This window comes from Microtus oregoni, unplaced genomic scaffold (genome assembly GCF_018167655.1).
Source record: "Microtus oregoni isolate MIOR12 unplaced genomic scaffold, Mior012 000027F_ref0000203, whole genome shotgun sequence".
Classification (NCBI taxonomy): Eukaryota; Metazoa; Chordata; class Mammalia; order Rodentia; family Cricetidae; genus Microtus; species Microtus oregoni.
The window spans coordinates 20610218-20633316 of NW_024543086.1; the positions used below are offsets into that span (position 1 = coordinate 20610218).

The 23099-nt window shown below is 50.2% G+C and overlaps 1 protein-coding gene and 1 long non-coding RNA gene across 4 annotated transcripts; one reads left to right on the forward strand and one right to left on the reverse strand.

The window, feature by feature from the left end:
- The first annotated feature begins 3624 nt into the window (after positions 1-3624).
- Positions 3625-7960, forward strand: LOC121463860 (brain-specific serine protease 4). Of its 3 annotated transcripts, XM_041676387.1 has the most exons (7): positions 3803-3821; positions 3997-4082; positions 4562-4594; positions 5049-5220; positions 5370-5647; positions 6852-7009; positions 7526-7960. In XM_041676387.1, exons 2-7 carry the CDS (start codon positions 4058-4060, stop codon positions 7730-7732), a joined length of 873 nt encoding a protein of 290 aa, XP_041532321.1. In that variant the 5' UTR covers positions 3803-3821; positions 3997-4057; the 3' UTR covers positions 7733-7960. The 3 variants fall into 3 exon arrangements, with proteins under 3 accessions (XP_041532319.1, XP_041532321.1, XP_041532320.1); XM_041676385.1 differs by lacking the exon at positions 3997-4082 and having other exon boundaries at positions 3625-3821; XM_041676386.1 differs by lacking the exon at positions 3803-3821 and having other exon boundaries at positions 3928-4082.
- A 7240-nt stretch (positions 7961-15200) lies between these two features.
- LOC121463604 lies at positions 15201-19861 on the reverse strand. The gene is made up of 3 exons (XR_005976465.1): positions 19728-19861; positions 19489-19599; positions 15201-15251 (listed from the first exon to the last, which is right to left on the reverse strand). It is a non-coding gene; the product is annotated as an uncharacterized LOC121463604 (long non-coding RNA).
- Between the last annotated feature and the right edge of the window lie 3238 nt (positions 19862-23099).

Sequence of the window (23099 nt, forward strand, 5' to 3'; positions counted from 1 at the left end):
GCTGTGAAGGAAAACAACCCTTTCTCCTTCAAGTCTGCTTTTGTCAGAGTATTTTATCACATTGATGAAGAAGTAATAAGGGAATCTAGAACCCCAGCCTGTGGGATGGTGCCATCCACATCAGTTAAACAACTATGGAAACCCCTCACAGACTTACCCAGGGATGTGTCTCCTAGGCTATTCCAAGTCCAGCCACCTCACAGGCTTACCCAGAGGGGTGTCTCCTAGGTGATTCCAAGTCCAGCCACCTCACAGGCTTACGCAGGGATGTGTCTCTTAAGTGATTCCAAGTCCAGCCACCCCACAGGCTTACCCAGGGATGCGTCTCCTAGGTGATTCCAAGTCCAGCCACCTCACAGACTTACCAGAGGGGTGTCTCCTAGGTGATTCCAGACCAGCCAATTAAGATTAACCATCACATCCTGCAAGGCCATCAGCCTTTCTTACCCATTCAGCCTTTTCTCACGAGGCCATGAAGCTGCTGGTTGATTCTTTCACAGGACTGGCCCACGTTGGTGATATAATGATACTTAAAACAACTGGGAAGTTCCCAACATCCACGAGAACAAGCGACTTGTTATTTTGCTGTGTTGTGTTCTTTGAGTCAGGTTCTCATGTAGCCAAGGGTCACCCTGAGTCTCTTCGATCCTTCCAAGTGCTGGGATTACAGGCATGTGACACCATGTCCTGTTTCATGTGGTGCTGGGGATTGAAGGGGGCCTTTGTGCAAGCTAAACATTCTGCTAACTGAGCTACATCTCCAACTTCACGCCTTTTGGAGACAGCTTCTCCCTTTGTAGCCCAGGCTTGTCTAGAACTCGCTTTGTAGCCTAGGCTGGCCTCACATCTGCAGAGATGATGTTCCGGCTTTCGCCTCCCCTGTGCTGGGGTTACAGGCATGAGATCACCTCTGGAGGATTCGCTTACCTTTCAATTCCATTTGAGCCATCAGGGCAGGTATCATTTCAGTTTGTCACCAAGGTCAGGGTCCCCCTCCGTGACCCCCACCCCTGCTGCTCAGTAATGCCTGCTAACTCATCTGTTAGGCTGTGGTGTATTTCCTTCCATGACCCTGGCACTTATAGTGTAAGCACCAGCAGGAGGAGGCGGTGCCCTGCAGGATAACCTTGCTCGGAATATGTCCCCTGACTCCCATACCCACGTCCCAACCGCCACCGCTGGTGAGTCATGGTTTTGGCTTCAGCATCGCTGGCTCCAGCTGCCCTTAGCATGTAAATGCTCCTGCAGCCCTATCAGACATCAACAGCTCAGTGTGAATTGGCTGGTATCCCTGAGCACGCTGGCAGGGACTGCCGCGTGGGTGGCAGGGCTGGGTACCTCATCTATCTCTTGCATAGCGTGAAGATGCCCAGCTGGGATGCTGGGTGTGAGTCTGGTACATGGAGGCCCGCAGTAAATATTTTGCTGAATGTTGACTCATGCCAGGGGCTCCATCCCTGTTCTTCAGGGACTGGCTCTTCACATCCTAGGAGCTGGAGAGCTGGTCCTTGGGGAGGGAGTGGGTCTCTTCCAGAGCTTGTAGCAGGAAATCTCCGTCTAGCTTCTTAAACTTCTGACTCCCACAGAGCCCTTGTGTCGGGGCTTCTTTCTGGCCACCCATCTCAAAGGAGGCAACATTCTGGAGATGTGCCTCTTAGTTGCCCAGGGCGATGACTCAGGAAATGCAGAGGCAGGAGGCTGCAGGTATTGGTCTCTAGCCTCTCTTATCTTCTACAATCACTTATTCATTCAACAAACATCTACTGAAACCCAGTGTGCAGCGGGCGACAGACTTGGATCTGAGAATGGCTGGGGGAGGCACACTTCCTTCCCCTCAGGGAGTCACAGCACAAATCAAGGTCCATGCTACTGCCCACCTCGCTGCTAACTACTCATCTTGCTTCCCACCCCTAAGAGATTGTGAGTTTCCTGGGTGAAGGACCCGAACCCCATTCCTCACTGAGTGTCCCAATGACCTAGCACAGGGCTTGTGGAATGAACTGGGGTGGCACAAGGGGGTGGGTTAGGGAAGTGTGGGAGCAGCTGAAGGTGCAGAAGTGACCCTGAGGGGGACCCGTGATGAGGCAAGTGCTCCTCCATATTTGTTCTATAGCTTTGGGGGATGAGTGCGTAGAGAAGCTGGCCTCATCTTGGTTGCTCCTATAGTGACACCCACAATCACAGGAGGGAGAAGAATGAACCACTGGGGTTCCTGAGGCCACATATTTTGTGTGTTTGGAACGGGGTGGGGCAGGGGCTCTCTGCCTCATCTTGCCTGCAGGTTAACCCCGACCTGCCTCTTGCCTCCTTCTCCGCACAATGGCCCATAGTCCACACCCCAGTCCACAGTGCCCTGCATCACCTTGCCAGAGAGGGGCATTCATGTGCAAATTGGGCCTGCTACCTCTGTAGGTCTAAACAATTGAGGTGGGCAGCACAGGGCCCTGCAGGGCCAGCTCTGGACAGCTTGGGAGACACAGGCCAGGGAGCTCCCAAGAGAGCTGTGGCTGGCCCAGAGGCAGAAAGAGATCAACCTCTCTTTCTTTTCCTAGGAGCAGTGTTACTGTCCCTGTTCCCACACTTTTCTTTTCTTCGGAGCATGTGACCTGTGCCAGGGAGGGTCAGGCACCTCTGATCCTGCTGGGGACACCGAGTTCTCAAGTTGACCCAGTGTCCAGTCTACTGACTTCCCTGAGCTAGCTTTTTTTTTTTTTTTTTTTTTTAAATCTTAGGGGACTTGGGGACAGCACAACGTAGGTACAGAGTCTCAGACTGCGGTATTGCTTTTATTCAGCCTTGCTTCTTCCCACAACCAGGTCTGCCCCTAGAAACTCACACTGGACGGAGGGACATGTATGTTGGGGGGAGGGGGGTGTTGCGGGTTCCTGCTTGAGGTGAGGAGGGCAGGACACTGAGTCAATAACGATTCACATCAGCTCACGGTGCCCCAGCTTCCCCAAGCCTAGTTCCATGGGGTCCCATGATGTGATTCTTCCCAAGTATGGGGGCCGGGGGCCACAGGCCACGGCTACTGCTCAGAGTTGGCCTGCTCCCTGGAGTTCAGGTAAGAAATGAGTCACTGAGGTTCACCTGCAGTGACAACTGGGAGGAAGTATCAGGGACAGCTTGGCCAAATGACCAAGAGGCCATCATGCCCTCCCCCTTGGGACCTGAGTCACAGCTTTCAGGGAAGTGGGCTAACGGGATTCCAGGCTCCCAAGTGTTTGGGTTGAGTCATGGAAGCAGCCAGGGCGCTGGACATGGGCCGTTGCAAGATCCCCCTTGGCAACCCCCAGCCTAAGGTCCCACGGGCTTCTAACACTCTCTGCCCCAGCTGAGCCACTTCCTACCCCAAGCGCTCGGCAAGTTGCAGACAGGATCTCTGTTTCCCGAGACAGTCAAGGATGGAGCCATGCTCAGGGCAGTCAACACGTCCCTACTGCCCCTCACAGGGTGCACCCTGGGCACCCATCTTGAACCTGAGCCTGAGTCCCCCGTCTAGTTACTGCCCCTAGCCCCAGTAGCCAGTTGTTTCCTCCTGGTAGCCCCGCCTCCTCCCTGACCCACTGTCTGGGTGGCCCAGTCACCAGCTGGGGAGACTGGTCCAACAGCATTCCTCCTCACAGGATAAAACCTGGGGCGACCTGCAGGGAACCCGACACTACAGCCACCTGTCCTGCCAGTCCCAGCCAGCACAGCCTTGGAGATGGTCAGCAGCCTCGCTGGGGCTCCACCCCTAGCGGTGATTTCCAGACCTCCCCCCGCACTGGGTGGGGACCAGTTCAGGATCGCAATCTTTCTGGCGCTGCTGACTTCCACAGGTGAGCCTCCGGGGCCTGCGTCTCTTCGCCTCCTCCTCTCTCCACTCCTCCTTCCTGCCCACAGCCCCTCCTCCTCGCCAGCCTCCTGGTTCAGCACCCTTCCCTCGAGTGTGGGTTCTCCTTCCCGTTGTCTCCTTTCATTTCCCTGTGCCTCTGTCTCTGTCCCCTGCCTCAGTTTCCCTAGCTGAACGCGGGCGAGCGCCCTGGTCGCCGTGCTTGCTGCGGGCTCTTCTCCCATGCTGCGGGCTCTTCTCCCATCTGGTCAGTGCGGCTTCCCTTTGTCCTCCGGCTTCTGTTTCCCCCTCCGTGGTTTCCATCTTGGGTCTACTCCTTCTGTTCTGGAATGGGACGGCTGCCCAGGTTTTCGTGGGGGCTGGGGAGAAAGCCTGGGTGCTGGCAGTATGTGTCCCAAGCTCTCTTCCTACTCTTAGGAAGGTGGAGAAAATACTGGTGAGCTGGGAGGCAGGGGTCTGAAAATGTTTGTTCCAAACAGAGCTTCAGGAGTTATCTGTGGGGTGTGTGTGTGTGTGTGTGTGTGTGTGTGTGTGTGTGTGTGTGTGGAGAGAGAGAGAGAGAGAGAGAGAGAGAGAGAGAGAGAGAGAGAGAGAGGTGGTAGGAGGAGTGGGGAATGGTCCTGAGGGCTCAGGATGAGTCTGTTTGAGAGGATGGGGGATGCCCCAGGCATGGGGATCAGGGCTCCTCACCACCGGGCCTAACCCTCTTTACTCTCTTGCCCTCAGCTACCCTCGGTGCTGCCCACATCCCTGGAGAGTGTGAGTAGGCTGGGGTGGGGGGTGGGATGGGCGGTCTCTGGATGTCACTCTATGGGGTAGGTCAGAAGTGGGGTCTGTGGTCAGAGAAAGCTGAGGAAGAAGGGATACAGGGATCATGAGCGTGGGGAGGGGTATAGAAAAGAGGATGAACCTGGAGGAGAAAAGTCTGGAAGGACAGGAGGATGAGAGTCAAGAGAACCAAAGAAATCAAGGTTAGGGGAAGTGGAGGGAAGGCCAGCTAACGGGCTGGAGAGAGGGATGAAAGGGCCAGCGCCCCGGTAGCTAAAGGGGATGGGGACAGGGCATGGACTCACCTGTGGTAAACACTGTGCTGGACACATGCCGTGCTGGGCCACAGGCTTGAGACCTTGGAGGGCCTGGAGGTTGGTTGAGAGGCAAGTCAGAAGACAGTTGGGTCTGCTGAGATGACAGGAAACTCCGTCCCTCCTGCCAGTGTCTCCAGACTGTGGCAAGCCTCAGCAGCTGAACCGCGTCGTGGGTGGCGAGGACAGCGTGGATGCCCAGTGGCCTTGGATTGTTAGCATCCTCAAAAATGGCTCCCACCACTGTGCAGGCTCCTTGCTCACCAACCGCTGGGTGGTCACAGCTGCGCACTGCTTCAAGAGGTATGTGCAATCAGATTTGCTCTTGATTCCTCAGTACCCATCCTTCCTTCCTGTCTCAGGCTCCAGGCTGTCCAGTTGTTCAGGGATCCTGATTGCCATCGTACCAGGCATTCTCTCCTTGACATCTCTTTCTTTCTCTTTCCTTGCAGCAGCGTGGACAAGCCATCTCTGTTCTCAGTATTATTGGGGGCCTGGCAGCTGGAAAACCCAGGCCTAAGGTCCCAGCGAGTGGGTATTGCTTGGGTGCTGCCCCACCCTAAGTATTCTTGGAAGGAGGGAACCCGTGCAGACATTGCCCTGGTGCGCCTGGAACACTCTATCCAATTCTCTGAGCGGATCCTGCCCATCTGCCTGCCTGACTCTTCCGTACGGCTCCCTCCCAACACTGACTGCTGGATTGCAGGCTGGGGCAGCATCCGTGATGGAGGTGAGGCTCCCCTCTAACTTCAGAGAGGTCAGGAATAGCTGGGGACGGAGGGCGGAGGCCACTCAGATGCGGATACTAGGGTAGGAGAGGGTAGAGGCCATGTGTGCATTATAGAGACAAGGAAAGATGAGTTGGGGACTAGAGAAATGAAGTCACAAGAACTCAACTGCCAGTTTTAGGTCACCTCTAGCTGAAAGGAATCTGGCTCTCTTTTAAAGCAACAATAGAGATTTGCAGTAATAACAACAACAAAAGGAAGGAGTGAAGAAAAAAGGCAGGCATGGTGGCCCATGCCTGTAATGCCAGCACTTGGGAGGAAGAGGCAGGCAGACCTCTGTGAGTTAGCTGTCTACAGAGTTCCAGGACAGTCAGAATTACATAGAAAGACCCTATTGCGGGGGGGGGGGGGGTATTTGCAAAGCTCTTGACACAAGAATGGGTGGACATGGAGTGGGGACAAGATGGAAACATAATCAGCATTATCACTTCCAAGTGGGAATTGTCACCCCCTGGTGGCAGCATCTATGAATTGCAAGCAAAAGTCCCAGGAGGTAACGTAGTCTTCATCACCAAAAAACACAATTTTCAAACCAGTTATGGAGGTTTGGAAAATACTATCTATAACCACAAACCAGAGGAAATATAGAGGTAGAGAAAGGCAGATGGTAACTAGAGAGACAGAGCCTGGGTTAAGCCCAAGCGAACAGAAACGATCTATGAAAGAACACGCAGCAGAGACCAGGAAGGAGAAACTTGGGTATAGACAGTAGGGAAGAAAGGCAGAGCCTTAACCTGAGTCCAGAAGAATTGCTCAGGCACGGGCGGATGCTGGAACTCTGCAGTTGCAGCCTTCCCTTGGTCTGCACCTTAACTCCAGGGAAGGTGAGGGCTTGGTGAAATTCGGGGAATACCAAACACGCTGCCCTTGTAGGAAAAACTAGAGTCTGAGTCTAGAAACACCACTCTGCTGTGTAGCCCTCTGTGGGCATTTGGGAGCTTATTGAGGGCACAGAATCTAGGGCTGCGCATCCATGTTTGAATTCACTGGGTCAAGGGGTGGGGAGCCTGGGATTAGGGTTTCCTGAAAACACCTTGGGAAAGCCCAGTAGAGCGGATTCATTTACCTTTGAGGAAGGCCGCTGGGGTGGGGGGATAGAGGGGACCAGATGCAAGCACTGAACTGACTCTCTCTTCCTGTTCCCAGTGCCCCTGCCCCGCCCTCAGACCCTTCAGAAGCTGAAGGTGCCCATCATTGACTCAGAAGTCTGCAAACGCTTGTACTGGCGGGGTGCAGGGCAAGAGGCCATCACTGAGGACATGCTGTGTGCTGGTTACCTGGAAGGGGAGCGGGATGCTTGTCTGGTGAGCGCTCACCCTCTGCCCGCCCCAATTGGGAGGCCCAAAAGCTCCATCACTTCTATTTCCTGAGGGACATTCTTTCCCACCTCCGCCTGGGCCCCCTTTAGCCTGGCTGGGTCACCCATTTTCTGGTTCACACACGGGCTGTGTATAGAACTCCTCGGCTGTAATGCCTCAGCTTGGCAGCTGGCATTCTGAGTAGGGTCCAGTGCTTCAGAACCTTTGTCCTCTGTGGCCAGTCCCGTGACTGAGGTGGTCAGTGTATGTATGGTCCGGCTTCAGTGCCCACACTGCCAATTGGTGTAAAGACTTTCTAAACCTGTAAATGAAAAGTGGCCTCATCTCCTGCCCTTGTGGTCGTGGGGAGGTCATGCCGCCACCAGAAGTGGTTCTGTTCATAAGGCCTGTTCTTCCAGGGCCTCCACAGACGGCTTGGCTCAGTACTGCATCCTCTAAGCACGCCTGGGCTCTGCACACGGCCTGCCGGTGTGGGCGCCTGACTTTTCTTCTTCTCTGCAGGGCGATTCTGGGGGTCCTCTGATGTGCCAGATGGGTGACTCCTGGCTACTGACAGGAATTATCAGCTGGGGAGAAGGCTGCGCGGAGCGCAACCGGCCCGGAGTCTACACCAGCCTCCTAGCTCACCGCCCCTGGGTGCAGAGGATCGTGCAAGGGGTGCAGCTGCGCGGGCGCTTGGCAGACCGTGGGGACACCAGGAGCTCCTAATTGGGATCTGGAGAGCAGCCTCTTGCTGGTCTCTCGGCTGTAAATATGTCTTCTACCTCCGGGGGGCGCCAGTGGCCTGTAGGAAAAACTGGGAAGTCCCGGCCCCGCCCACAGCGAGGCCCCGCCCCTCAATTGAGGACTGTGTGTGTGTGTGTGTGTGTGTGTTTGTTTTTTTACAGTTATTTGTAACCATGCCACATATTTATTCCAGTTTCAATAAATTATTTATTCTCAGTTCTTGGGTTATTTCCCCCGATATATGGGAATCCAGTTGGGACAAAAATGCTGGGATATTGTTGAAGTGAAGTCGCACATGGGCCTGGCCACAGCTCCATCTCGGACCCCTGGCCTATCCTTGCTCTTGCTGGCCTTTTCTCTGAGGTGGGAAGGAGGGGACTGTGGCCCAAGGACTTGGCTGTGCTATACTGAGGAGTTCAGGGTTGGGATCCCCGCCAAAGCTAAAGCAGGGTTCCGAGAAGCTTATCTCTGTGAGAACGGAGCTTGGCTCATCTTCAGGCCAGATCCAGGCTGCTACGGCAGGACTCCGAGTGAGCTGCACTTGAAGCCAGGCTTGTCTCCCTGATTTAGCAGCTACACCCTGCCATGGTTGATTAATAGCAATGACTCTCTACTGAGGCCATAAATTCCTCTCCACCAAGGAGCTGCAAAACATGGAGGCAGCAGGTTTGAGTCACCTCACCTATCCCCTTGGAGGAGGGAGGAGTGCGGATGACAGCAATGACTCAGGCTGTGAGAGGGTCTGGGGCTTCCAGAATGTCCTGGGCTAAAGTCTGTTGCCCCTCCCAGTGGGGGCCCTCCCGAGGCCTGGGCTTGCATTTCTCAGGGCTCTGGGCGGTGGCCAGGCCACAGGAGCTGGATGAGTGCGGTCTTTATAATGGTTGATAACCTGAGAGTCACAAAAAAAAAAAAAAAAAAAGACCGGAAACCAGCCAGCTCCAACAGGTGATGAAGGCGACTTTGCTAAACAATGTCTCCTACCAGGAATGGCGGAGGTGAGAAGTCAGAGAACACCGTCCAGGTTTGTGTGTGCTTCATGCAGAAAGTGCAGTCCCGAAACACCGGTCCCATTGTTCCATCCATCCACATAGAGTTGCACCTGCCCTGTGTTGTTTTGATTTCCTTTATTGTTAGAAAGCAATAAACGTTGTTTAAAAAACAAACAGGCCAGACTGGCCACCTGCTTGTAAAGGATGGAGCCTGGGAGTGCTTGGGGATTCAGGTGTCCCAGATGCCAGCACATGGCTGGTTGAGTCCCCACAGCAGTGCCCTCTGTCTGTAGTGGTCCCCCCTATCCTCCTCCCCCCCTCCCCCCCACACTTATCCCCCAGCCTCCCTCGCTAGTCCCTCTCCTCCCCTCAGTCCCTCTCCCCCTGCAGCTACTTCCTGCTCCTTTGGGTCCTCATGCTCTTAGCCTTCTCTACTCTTCCCTCCCCCATCTGCAGAGCTGGGTTTGTCTTCCTGCCAGAGCCCTCACCCCAGCCCTGCCTTGGTTCTTGCCCGCTTCTATTCTTCTCCTTCCCTAGTTTCCCACTTCTATCCTGTACTCTGACCCTGTTTTCCCCAGGCCTGTGTGTCCATCCCTCACGTCCTCCCTCCGATATCACCCTTACTGAAGTCCCTTTGACAACTATCCGGGGTCCCCAATCAATGGCTAGATGCTTAGGTAGGGCAATGGTGGTGGCATTTGTCTATGGGAAGTCAGTCTTCAACTGTTCCCACCGCTTATCGTGCCAGAGTCGTGAGTGGCCCCAGCAAGTTGAGCTTCCCTGCCAATATTTAACAGGTCAAGTAAACAAACAAGAGATAAGGGATTCTTATCAATATAGCCACACTGAGAAGAATAGGTAAGGAGAGCCGATGCCCTTAAGGTCATCCTTGGGGCATTGACATGAAGTTTAGGTTTAAACAGAGGGCATGAGATATGATAATCTGGTCAAAATGTGGTCTTGTCAGTGGTGAGGGGACACAGACAGCCCCATATTGTCCTCTTCAGCAGCCTGAGGAAGTCCCCTACTCTTTCTTAAAATTAGATACTAGCTAATTAATTAATTGTGTGTGTATATGTAGGGACATGAAGGTCAAAGGGCAATTTTCTGGGTGTCGAGGCTCTCTTTCCACCTTAAACTCAGGTCAGCAGGCTGGTACAGTAACGAATCCATCTCATTGGCCTGTTTTCCCTAATATTTTAGGGACCTTGATGCCAAACCAGGATCCATGGTTTCAAGGCTGAAAATAAGTCCAGGACTAGATGATATTAAACAGAGTTGGAGATTTTATATTTTATTTTATTTATTTATTTATTTTTTGGTTTTTTTTTTTTTGGTTTTTTCGAGACAAGGTTTCTCTGTGGTTTTGGAGCCTGTCCTGGAACTAACTCTGTAGACCAGGCTGGTCTCGAACTCACAGAGATCCGCCTGCCTCTGCCTCCCGAGTTAAAGATCTATTTATGTTTATTTATGTGTTTAGTGTTTGTCTGCTTGTGTACGCTGTGTACCACATGCATGCAGTGCCCACAGTGACCACAAGAGGGCGCTAAATCCTCTGGAACTGGAGTTAACACCTGCTTGCGAGCGAGCTACCATGTGGATGTCTGGAAACAAGTTCTCTTAACTAGTGAGCCATCTCTCTAGCCCCAGGGGTTTTATTAGAGATAGTTTAATATAAACTTTAAATATGTGTGTTAAGAAAAAGAGAATTTCTCAAAAGAAAGTAAGAATGTAGGTTTCTCAGAGAAGAGGCTCAGAAAAGTGACATGCTAGTGACTGTCCAGGCTTCCCAAGGGACACTTGCAGTTGGCTGTGTTAGTGTTGACCACATGTTCAACTTTGGCCGTTTTCAGCTTAAATCTCAAGAGGTTGCTAAGAATCCCCCAAGCCCCTATATGTGTTCTTAATCTCTCTTGATAATTGAATTATAGTGGACTCTGGTGCTGCCACAGATGAGCTTATAGTCTAATGAAGGACAGTGATAAGGCCTAGGCATTTGGGACATGGCCTCCACCGAATGGTTCTGGAGAAATTCCTAGAGGACTTGCAGGTTTACAGCTGGAAAGGCAGAAAGAACTCGAGCAGGAGGTTCTTAGATGTGCTGGTTTCTTGTGTTCCGGATGGCAAGAGGCTTCGTCTAGGTTCCAGGGTGAGGGGCTCCCCTCCCTCCTCACGAACCCCAGGATTTCTGTGCTTTCCTTCCTGCCCATCACCAGCTCAGCTCCAGCCTCTCGGTCAAGATGTGTGAGCGAATTCTCTGTTCTAGAGTCATGCCCTGGCTGGCACCAGGCTTTTGCCTTTTGCTTCTGCCGGCCTAAGATTCCTGGCAAAATCCCCGTTTCTCAAGCCCATTGTCTCAGGCCAAAGGGAAGGGTGCAAGTTTCTCTTTGGAGTATCTTCATTTCAGTTACATTGGTGACAGCAGGAGGGGCCCTGGAAGTCCAGGGCTCCAGGGAAGGCTGGGATGTGAAGAGGGGAGTTGGTGGCCAGTTCCTGAGTGCACTGGGGTTTTCTTGATTCCTCCCTGCTCGGGGGACTCTTAGCAGTGTCCATGTCCTACACAGTCCATCAGTTCCGTGGCTCCTGCTCCTGGGGGCTGCCCAGCTCGGAGTACTAGGCCATATTCCGGGACCTCATTGTGCGCATGAAACTCTGGTCCTGAACATGTCCTGCTCAGGACAAAGTTCCATAAAACCGCTGGCGGCTGCAGATGGAGACCTTGGACTGCTGGGCCGTCTTGGAGGACGGACCCCATGACTAGCAAATGTGCCATTCCTTCAGCCTTCCATAGCCCTTGCAAAGCTCTGGCATCTTCTCCAGTACTGGGTGGGGACTTCCTGGCCTGTGACAAAAGTCACCACCGTAAGGACACTACCTGCCATGTCCCTGAGGTCTGGATGTCACCCCCCCCCCCCGTTTCCTTGAATTATAAACCCTTGAGGGGACCTTCCCTCCAACCCAGTACAAAGTTTTGGTTGCAAGGTTTAAGGGGGACGCATCCTGGATGAGTCCCCCACAATTTATCTCAGCATCCCTCTTGTACCCAGTATGGGAAATGTTAGTCTAGGTAGGGTCATGATAATGTTCATTTTCTCAGTTAAAGGATGAAATGGCAGAAAAAATCTGGAGCACAACAGATGGCAGCAGAGTGTTGTGGGACATTTGTACACTGAATAAAGAGACATCGCTGTGATTGGCTTAATAAAGACTCAAAGGGCCAATAACTAGGCAAGAGGAGGTTAGGCAGGATTTCCAGGGACAGAGAGGACTCGGGGAAGAAGAGAGGCAGAGAGACACCAATGAGATTCTGATGTGGGGTTCCCTTCTGTATGCTGTGAATATGTTTTATTACTATTGGTTAACAAAGAAGCTGTTTTGGCCAGTGGCTTAGCAGAGTAAAGCCTGGCGGGAAAGCCAAACAGAGATGTAGAGAGTAGACAGAGTCAAGAAGACGCCATGTAGCTGCCAAAGGAGAAAGATGCCACTGCCAAAATCTTTCCAGTAAGCCACAGCCTCATGGTGATACACAGACTAATAGAAATGGATTAGTTTAAGATATAAGAGCTAGGCAGGAGTACACCAAAGTTATTGGCCAAGCAGTGTTGTAATTAATGTAGTTTCTGTGTGATTATTCGGGTCTGGGCAGTGGGGAAACAAAAAAGCAGCCTCCATCTACAAGACTCTAAAGTTAGACTCACAATACAGATCAGGGGTAACTGAGCCACGAGGCAAAATGTAGGTTAAAAATGTGGGTTAATTAAATTATAAGAGCTAGTTGGGAAAAGCCTAAGCTTAGGTCAAGCTTTCAAAATTAACAGTAAGTCTCCATGTCATTATTTGTGAGCTGACCCCCCCCAAAAAAATCTGTCTACAAAGGAGAACTCTTGGGTACAGCACCAGGAGACAGATACAGCTTTGAAGATCCCAGGAGTAAGGAAGCACACATGTAGCATGAGCAGACACACGCATGCAGCAGGCACACGCATGCAGCAGACACACGCATGCAGCAGACACACAGAAAAAGACCCTCTGCGAAGCAGAGTGGGGACTCAGAAAGAAAAGAACTCCAGCTCTTCCTATAGCGTTTCCCTCCCCTAATTTAAGGCTGGCCAGTTTAAGGAAAGACAGGTGGTTGATTGGCACATCCCAGAATGAGGTCAGTCAGTCCACCTGCAGGAGGCCTGCCGGGGAGAAACAAAAACCTAGAGGCCTTTGTTTCAAGGTGCCAGGCTTATGTCTTGGGTCCAGAGAATGAAGATGAAGCTGGCTACATTGGAGTTCACTGTCTTTATTGCCTAGCCATGTCCTGTCTGTCTGTCTGTCTGTCTGTCTGCCTGCCTGGGAGTCTGTCTCCCAGTCTCTTGGGAACCTTTCACCAGGCCCTCAGCTGTCCTCCACCCCACAAACAGAACAAGGGTTTTAAAGTGCACACTGAGCCACAGGACGTCTGCTAAGCCAACACTTTTCCCAATGCTTCTCCCGCCCCAGACACGGTATTTTTCAAACGTCTCTCACGATCACTACGTCACATGTTCTATGGGCCTGTTGACCAATGAGGTGAGTGGCTTCTTAGTAAGACTGTTTTTCTCTGATGAAAGGGACACACTCAGCTGGAGACACCCATTGCCACCAGCTTACCATTAGTCATGGATGCAGATGGAGTGCCAAATGCCAGCGCTCATCTGATGACCGTGAGGCTACAAGCTGACATCTGTGACAGTTAATGTGACTTTGAAGGCTCTAGAATGCCCTGGGAGATGGCCTCTGAGCTGTGTCTGGGCAGTATCTTGGGCTAACCAAGGTGGGAAGGCCTGGTTGTAGGTCCCCCTGTTCCCCGGGTTGGGCCCCTGGACCCTGAAAATGGAGCAAATGAGCGGAGCACGGACATTTGTTGCTGTGTGCTCCTAACCATGTGACCAGTTAATTCAAGCGCCCCCTGTCGTGACTCCCCCCACCAAGAAGGACTGTAGTCTAAAGCTATGAAGTGTTGGATCCCTGACCATTGGGATGTTTCTCCACCAATGCAATACGCCAAATCGGACCAAATAAAGAAATCTAGATTTAATAAACAAAGTAAAGCAACTCCCAGGTGAGTCTTGAAAGGCAGGAGAGAAATCACACGGCAGGTTCTGCCACCAGATCTTAAATACCCTGAAGGCGTGATCTTGAGCAGCTCCCAGGGAGGAGCTGAGCCTCAGTGGGCTTTCTGGAATGGGAGGAGCGGGTTCCCAGATGAACATCCGGGGGAGGTTTGGAATGGGGGGTGGGGTAAGACTGGAGCAGAGATTGCCAACACAAACCAGGACGGAAAAATAAACCCTTCTCCCTTGAATTTCTTTGATCAGGTAATTTGCCACAAAGAGGAAAGTGGCTACTACAACCCAGGGGCAGTGAACAAAGACTCCAAAGCCGCGGGCGAAAGGACGCAGTTGGGTGCAGCCTCCGCCACAGCGCTCCCTGCCTTCCTTTCCTTAGGCGACCCCCAGGTGCTGGTGTATAAACTAACAGCGTGACCGCGCCATGCCATGGTTGAGAAGAAGGAGACAGAGAACAGTCAGCGGCATCTGAAAGAGGCCAGAGCAGAGAGAAAGTAGAAGACTGTGCTGGGGACCAGTTGGGGGGTGGGGGGGTGTCAGGTCCCAAAGAGGAGGTGTGGAGCCTGCGAAGGGAAGGAGGAGCCAGGCACGGTCCCGGGGTGAACTGGGATGGGTAAAGGGTTAAATGGGAGACAGGGAGCCTGTGAGCTGGGCTGTAGCTTGGGATCAGGGATTGAGGAAGCCAGCACTGACCACAGTCATATGTTCATGTAGTCACACGTTAATGGAAGGGCCACAAGTTCCTCTGGCCAGAGGAGAATGATTTACGGCTTTTGGAGCAAGCAAGACCTTTCTTCAAGCCCCGAAGGAATGGGGGCTTTTGTAGCAATGCTGACCTTGGGAAAAAGACTTTCTCTGGTCCGGTCAGACACTCCATTATAGAATATTGCAGTTTTTCTTTTTTTAAATATGACTTAGTTTATTCAAATAGCTAAAGCTCAAAGTGAGCAAAGACAAACTAGACACATACTACTGGAACTATGAGTAGACTTTAGGGATTTATAAATCGTGATTATCAAGTATACCTTATTGTACTATGCATATGTTACCTAAAATTTTGAGCAACTTGGTGTTAATGTGTGTGGGAGTAGGCAGAGTCCTTATGCTATGTGCTTCCATGGTAGCAGGAATTTTTTCCAAAAAATAAGTTTGTTTAGAGAGGCTGCCATTTTATACATCTTCACCCTTCAAAGTCTGCACACAATTTCCCAAAGGAAAAGGCATAAGGGAAGCCCATAATGCAGGGTGAGTGTAATGATTCGCTTTAGAGACCACTCAGAGCGGCCTCCAAGCTCTCTGGCTTCCAAATCCCAGGACCAGGGCCAATGGGCTTCTTTAACACCACGCCTGTAGAGAGAAGACGTTCTCCTATAGGTCTTGTGGTGTCGCTGTTCTCACGGGTTTTCATGTTTTCAGCTGTGGAGAGTAAACCCTCAAATTAAAGCTCTGCCAGTGTCCCGCCGGCTCCGCTTTTCCTTTCGCTGGGCTTCCCCACCTGTCTAAAAATGCTCTTTTCCTCTTGTTCCATTCCTTCTATCCTATCCCTGCCACCACTACCACTGGTCCTGCAGAAACCGGCAAGATTAGTCGGACCAGGCAGTTTTTACAGTTCCAGCCGTGGCAGGTGGCCCAGCGGCTCGGCAACAGGGCGGCTCAGCAATGTATGAATGGGGTGGCCACATGGATGTAATTTTGTTTTAAATGTATGTTCTATACAGCCTTTATGTCTCTCTTGTTATTATATTTATTTATTTAAAATATTTATTTATTATGTATATAATATTCTGTCTGTATGTATGCCTGAAGGTCAGAAGAGGGCACCAGACCTCATTACAGATGGTTGTGAGCCACCATGTGGTTTCTGGGAATTGAACTCAGGACCTCCAGAAGAGCAGTCAGTGCTCTTAACCTCTGAGCCATCTCTCCAGCCCCTTGTTATTATATTTAAAACTCCCACGATTCAAAAAATAAAAAGGCTTCTCTATACAACACATGACTGCCGCCATTTTGACTGAGGTCAGGTGACCTCACCAACATCTTAACTGAGGGCCAGGTCAGGACCAAGTACCTTTACTTTACTGAGGTATTCCCTGACTGGTTCCCTGGTGCTGACTCTGTTGCTTGTGTGTTTTGTGCAGTGGCATGCCTTTGGTAGGGCCCACCAAAAGCATCCACTTCGTACAATTCCTGTTCACTGTGTGTGTGTGCGTACATGTGGCTTAAATACATATATATTTACTGTTAAAGGTTATAATATAATAATCTGTCTATTAAATCTCATTCCAGATTAAAAAACAGTAAGTCTCGTGTTTTAAATTGGTATGTACTTTTAAGTCTCTTGCAAAAATACAGTATATTTAATCCAACCCTGATTTAAGATATATTAAGCTGTTTTCTACTATTGTCAGTTCTGCCACTAACCTTCTACTGCAAGCAGTTTCTTCTTCTTTCTGTCTTTTTACGAGTGTAAATCTTACCTGTTAAGAGCCAGTACAGTTAAGCTCAGACCCAGCTCTCCAGGCAGATTCTATACTGTAGTTATAACTTCTATACCTGGTAAACAGTCCTCAACTGCTCAGATATCTGGGGAATATGGCATTTAAATGCTTAAATATTAAAAAAAACTTTTCATAACAAGAAGAGACAGGTTGGCTTAAAGCAGCAGCACTGTTTCCTCCAAAGAAGACAGAAGACAAATGGGCTCAAAACATTGTCTATCTGCAATTTGCTTCAACTGCCAAGCACTGACCACTGGGTAAAACTGCCTTTTATCTAAACTGAAGATCTCTAGACGTGGACAGAATTGCTGGAATCGACAGGCTAGCTGCTTAGGTCAAGGTAGGTTTATCTTCCTACAGATTTCTTAGCCCATAGGATCTTCTGGAGCCTGGCAAGCCCTGTGCTAAACAACAAAAGAAGAATATGACCCTCAGAAACCATGGAGGACCCTGAGGAGTAGCTCTAGGTGCCAATCAGGTAAGTTCTCTGTTTTTAATCAATGACTCAAGTAAAATCGTATCCTTCTTAAAGATCTCTGATGCAGTTTGACAGCTGAGAGGTTTTGTCTGTCTAATAGGACAACCTCACCAAACAAATTTCAGCAAAATACAAATACAAGTTATTAAGGTGTGAGCAAGTTATAAAGGTGTGAGACAGATACAATTTATCAAATTTCTCTTTCATGTTGCCTTTCATAGTCTTAAAAATACTTTCATTCTGATATAAATATGCTGCTGTTTAAAACTTATGTTTTCACAAACCCCAAAAATTCTTGTGAGTTCCAGGGAGCCAAATTGAAGGATCCACCTTAAACTGGTCAGATACACCCCTCTCAATTCCCTGGTCTTAATTTTTTTTTTTCTAAACTTAACTTTGTCCTCTGTTCTGCCAAAACTAAAACAGGTCTAAGAGACACCAGACAGTTCCATACCACAAACACCGGACAGGAGCAAAGAGACCAGTTACCCCAGGATGAGGCTGGCACCCAGCTTTTTCAAGTCCCCCCCTCAATGACACCCACAAAAGAGCAGGAAGCAGTCTTGAGAATCCACCGCCCCAAATCCTTTAACCTGTTGTGCCTAACCTCCCTCCTTTTTATTATAAAAAAAAGAGATGGGAATGTAATGGTCTGTCCTGTTCTTTAAGAGACAAGCCCTGCCCACTCCCTCCTGCTGAGTCCAGCTGAGGCAGGCAGAACTTCCTTCTGCTTCCAGCCTGTGTCTTTCCTTTCAGTCTCTCTCCTAGAAGAGGCAGCTTCTGCCTCGCTCCCTTCTCCCCACTTCTCCCCTTCCCCCTCCCTCTGTTTCTCTCTCTCTCTCTCTCTCTCTCTCTCTCTCTCTCTCTCTGCCTCTCTCTGCTCTTCCCCTTTCTCCCCTTCCACCCTATCCCTTTCCCCTTCATCACCCACTAAATAAATTCCCACTTTCTCTGCATGGCGCATCTCTGTCTCTCACCTGCCCTGCAGCTCCCTGCCTGGGACTGGCTGCCTTCCTGGCCTGCTGCGGTCTCATGCCCACTGCCTGCTGTCACCACTCGGGGACCTGGGGCATTTTACTTTACCACAACAAACCCCACTTTCTCTCACCTGATATCAGAAACTCATTTTCTGCTGAGACCTCCCTACTTTGTCCAGGAATCCGCAAAGTGTCCCAAGGGCTGACGGATCCAGAGACTCAGTTCTGGGTTCCCTGTGGGAACTTGGGACCCTTCTGCACCAGTTACCTTTCTTGTTGCCATGACAATCTACTTGACAGAAACACCGACAGGGATGAGGACTTATTTTGGTTCGTAGTTCCATGGCACAGTTCATGGCGGCAGGAACGTGTAGCCGAGACTCGTCTTGGAAGCTGAGAGAGCATGGCAGGAAGGTGCCAAGGACAGTGTACCCCAAGGACCGCACGCCTAGTGACCTACTCCCTCCATCTAAGCCCCACCACCTAAGATTCTACAGCCGGACTGGGGAGAATCACCAGGCATCTGTTGATATGCCTGCTAACCTGATCCCTGGTATCCACGAGGTTCAACTGACACTTGATGTTCTCTGTCCTTTAGTGTACACTGTGGCATATGTGTGCTCGGGAACAAACACATAGACACACACAGACAGAGACACACATGTACAGACACAGACACACACAGACACACGTAAAGAGACACATATACAGACACAGACACACATATAGACACACAGACACAGAAACACACACAGACACACACAAGCAGACACACATATACAGACACAAACACACAGACACAAATACACACAGAGATACACAGAGACACAGATACACAGGCAGACACACACACATATACTGAAACAGATACACACACAGACACAGACAAGCAGACACACAGACACACAGGCAGACAGACACACATACAGACACACACACACAGACACACAAGCAGACACACATAACAGACACACAGATACACACAGACACACAAGCACACACACACAGAGGCAAACACACACACACGCTCAGCCCACAGAGCTATTCTTCCTTTAGTTCAGCTTTACTATCTTGGTCAGTATCTGGTCTCTGTCTGCTTACGATTAAAAAATACCCCACCCTGTAAAAGGCCCTCCAGAAACACATCAACTCAGGTGTTTGTTACCAAGGTAAAAATTAACCAAAAACCTATTAGCTTCGTTTGCCCTCCATCAACCTTGAAAACCCTTCTCATTCCAAGCCAGGTGTGGCCGAGCACGCCTGTTACCCCTAGACTCAGGGTGTGGAGAGAGAGGGCTAAGGTTCAAGGCCAGCCTTAGCTACACAGCAAGTTTGAGGCCAGCTTAGGTTATGTGAGTCCCTGTCTTAAACCTTATAAATAACGGCAAGTTGCACAGCCAGGAAGCACATTGCTAACTCTCCACCGTGCCGACGGCTTACAGTGACCGTGGCTTTGGCTACTTCTTATCCACCCGAATCACGTTTTCCTGACAACAGAGACTTCAGTTTGTTTTTCAGAGGTCTGATGGTGACATCGCTACCTCTACGTCATGTCTTTCCCTTCCCAGTCTAAATGTATGTGGATGTGTGGATCACTGGAGGAATGTTTTGTTCAAGGCTGTGTGACACACGACTGCAGGTCGGGGCTAGCGTGTGTCTTCTACCCCGCCCTGGTGTGTAATCCTTCAGCTGTCTCTCACCTGTCATCAGGCCCAGATGATCCACAGGGCCAGTAAGGACAACGGCCTCAGTAACAAGAGGGACGCAACAGTTTCTCCGACGTGCTCACCATTCTTCCAACTGACCCATGCCTCACACGAGAAGGAAAACATCTTTTGCCACTGCGCCTTGGCCAGTAGTCAATTATAAGAGCCCCTCCCCCGATTAATAAAAGCCTGCCCCTCTCTTTATTCAGAGTAACACCCCAGTCCCAGCTGACCTGTATGTTCATAGCTTTTAGCTGGATGTCATTGCAGTTTTCTCTTGTTCAGCTCATTCATGGCTAGACCTGCTCCTGTGTCCCTCCGCCCCTATGCTGGGACTGGTTGCTTTATCGGTTGGTGCCCACAAACTGTTGAAGTAAAAAGAACATTACTTGGAGTCTGAGGAACTGGGTGAGGCAGCTGTGAGTTGGGGTTCCTGGGAAGGCAGGAAAGGTGTCATGGGCTGTTGACAGGGGCCACTGCCCCCCTCCCCGGGACAAAACGGTGGGCGCTGGCACCGTGGTAAGGCTGACCTCACAATATTTCGCTTCAGTTTCGAAACGAACACCTGGCCCTTTCTTGTGCCTCACCTCACATCTCTTTTGACTGGATGACTCGGAGGCTGGGTGTTTCCGCTCTGAGGATTTTTGTTTTGTTGTTTTTTTAAGGTCACACTTCATTTATTGTTTAGGCAGGCCTCGAATTCTCTGTGTAACAAACAACATTGAACTCCTGGGCTTCCTGTCTGTTCCTTCCAGATGCCGAGATTACAAACATGAGATTACATGCCCCGCCATGACTAGTTCATGTGGGTAGAATCCGGACCCTCGTCCGTATGGCTGCTGGACAAACACTCTCCAGAGTGAACTACATCCCCCAGTCCTTTACTCTGGATTTTTGAAATTTTGTTTTTCATTTTTATCTGTAAAATGGATGAGCAGAATGAAAAGGTCCATCCATGGTCGTCTTCTTTTTTGAGAGGGAGAGGGCACATGTGCACACAGGCTAAACAGGATCTCTCACTAAACCTAGAGCTAGGCTGGCAGCAAGCCCTAAGGATCCTCTTATCTGCATGCCCCCCATGCCAACTTTACAGGCCAGTGTGGCCACGCCTGGCTCGTATGTGTGTGTGTTGTGAGGTGTGTAGGCACGTGTGTGTCACCATGGCACTCGTGTGAAGATCACAGGTCAACCTTTGTGGGCTGGTTCTTGCCTACGCTTGTTTGAGGCCAGGCTCGCAGACTTTGATGGCTCCGAAGCCTCCAGGTCTCCGTCTTCCATCTCCCAGTAGGTCCTCGTGTCTGCACAGCTAATGCTCACCCACTGGGAGAAGCTCACACACCCTTCTACCAGGATGCTCTGTCTGCACAGGCTGAGTACATAGAGCCGGTTTCCTGAAGTCCTGAACTTGAGGGGAGTCCTCTGTGACCTTTACAGACCCGTAGAGAGATGGCTCACAGGTGGCAAGAAGTCAGTTCAGCCCAATACTGCTCAGTAGCTGGCATCAGCTACACTTTGAGAGGTCTGACCCTAAGTAGTTTATTTTTGTGGTTTTTGTTTTTTTTGTTTTTTTGTTTTGTTTTGTTTTTTGACAAGGATTTTTTTTTTCTATAGCCGTGACTCTCCTGGAACTTGCTCTGTAGACTTGGGCTGGCCTCGAACTAAGAGAAATCCACCTGCCTTTGTGCCCCAAGAGCTGGAATTAAAGGCAGTGCCACCACTGCCTGGTTTATTTTATTAATTTTGTGCATATTTAAGCACAGAACAATTTGGTGAACACTTTTCTGGTGATAACTAATTCAATCCCATGTGTATGACAAAGCATACATGAATCTCCCTGAGGAACAAAGTAGGCTAAATACAGCTCAGACATAGCTCCTGTGAGGGCTAAGGTTTTGTTTTAGGTTTAGATCATGGTGGTTAGGACACCTACAAAACAAAGATGCTTCTGAGCTGTAAGCCCCACTTGCCCAAGGATACATAACTTCCTGGAATGCTGGGACTGTTCATGTAAGATAATAAACCATGTGTCATTTCTATAAACAAGGTTGGTTGCCCCAACCGCACAGGATGTGCTTGGTCACATGTAGATGGGAGGTACATAGGCAGGAAGTACATCAAGATGAATACTTGCTCCTGATTGGACCAAGGCAGGAAGTATGTAGCTGTAGCCTTGTGGGGTTTTGCTTTTCTGGGCACCTGACTAACCTAATTCATGGCCATTCTCTAGGAGTCCTGGGTATGGACCTGGCCAGTGTCCGTCTTCCTGGCCAGAATTTAATAAAGCTAGCTCTAAATTTGGCTCAAAAGTTGTGGTAGCATCTTAGTCTTGGCCAGTGGTGTTAGCACAACATTGAAACTCTTTGTAAACTGGACATGGTGGCGTACTTTTTAAATCCCAGGCAGAAGCAGGGAGATCTCTGTGAGTTCGAGGCCAACCTGGTCTACATAGTAAGCTAGAGCTATGTAGTGAGACCCTGTCTCAAAAAAGCAAGCAAGCAAACAAACAAACAAAAACCCACTTCTTTGTAAAGCCCGTAAAGATAGGTACTACATATTGACTCAGAAAAGCAAATTTATGCCAAGGGTCTGGGGGAGGATCCAGTGTGGGAAAAGTGTCTGACCACACAGGTAGAACAGAGGTCCCCAGAATAGAGAGCACCTCCACGCTCAGCCTTCTGGGTGGATAATGGAGTCTGCATTCCTTCCCTGGGAAGGAACCAATCTGGGAGTTTAACATTTCAGCTCCCTCTACTGCTCCTCTGTGAACACAAAGACCTCCGTGCCTCCTGCAGGAACTCTTCCCCTCTGTGAGCTGATTTGCTCTGGGATTTTGTGACAGAGATGGAGTGTGGCTAAGGAGATGGAGTGTGGCTAAGGAGATGGAGTGTGGCTAAGGAGATGGAGTGTGGCTAACCTGTGAGGTAATGAGAGCAGTTGCTGAAGCCTTGATCGAGGAATTCATTGATTGCAACATGTTGACACACCTCATGCACTTGCAGACAGAATTCTTCCGAAAGGAGACAACTTTATTATTTGACTAGCCTCGATGAGTTATTTCCCTGACATCGTACAAGCACGACAGATCAGGTCTATTTTGTAGTATCATTAGGAACTCATTACTTCATATGTTATCTGATATATTTGATCACGAGGCACAAAATGAGGCTCCCGTCTTGGGCTCCTAAGGGGAAACACTCATTTCACAGTTGAGCACCTAAGGGCGGAGGTGAGAACTTCCCAACAAAGTAGGACCCATCCTTGCTTCAGACCCAGGTGTGACTAGCCGGGGTCACAAGGTCACAGAAACCCTGTGCTGCATGAACAATCAGAATTTTCAGCAAAGAAAATCAGCTTGGCTAAAGCTAAGGAGATACCCAAAAAGGCAAAAAGATTTGATCTGTTTCAGGAGGTTAACAACAGCTAAGAGAGGAGAGAGAGCTCGGACCCAGTGACATTTAGAGATGCCTTGGGGCCTCACGGAGCAGAATCCTGAGGTCTGAGAAGCTGATGAACACGAAGGTACTAGACTCCTGTCTCTGCATCTGAGGTGAGGCAGGGCCAGGTTTGCCCTGGAAGTTTGAGAAAACTGCAAATGGGGGGGGGGG

What these genes read in the sequence shown, in the direction of transcription:
- LOC121463860 (XM_041676385.1), top strand. Translation starts at nt 3,707, where the DNA reads ATGGTCAGCAGCCTCGCTGGGGCTCCACCCCTAGCGGTGATTTCCAGA. An exon ending in TGCCCACATCCCTGGAGAGT is followed by an intron (nt 4,595 to 5,048) that starts GTGAGTAGGCTG and finishes CCCTCCTGCCAG; the next exon opens with TGTCTCCAGACTGTGGCAAG. An exon ending in GGGCAGCATCCGTGATGGAG is followed by an intron (nt 5,648 to 6,851) that starts GTGAGGCTCCCC and finishes TCCTGTTCCCAG; the next exon opens with TGCCCCTGCCCCGCCCTCAG.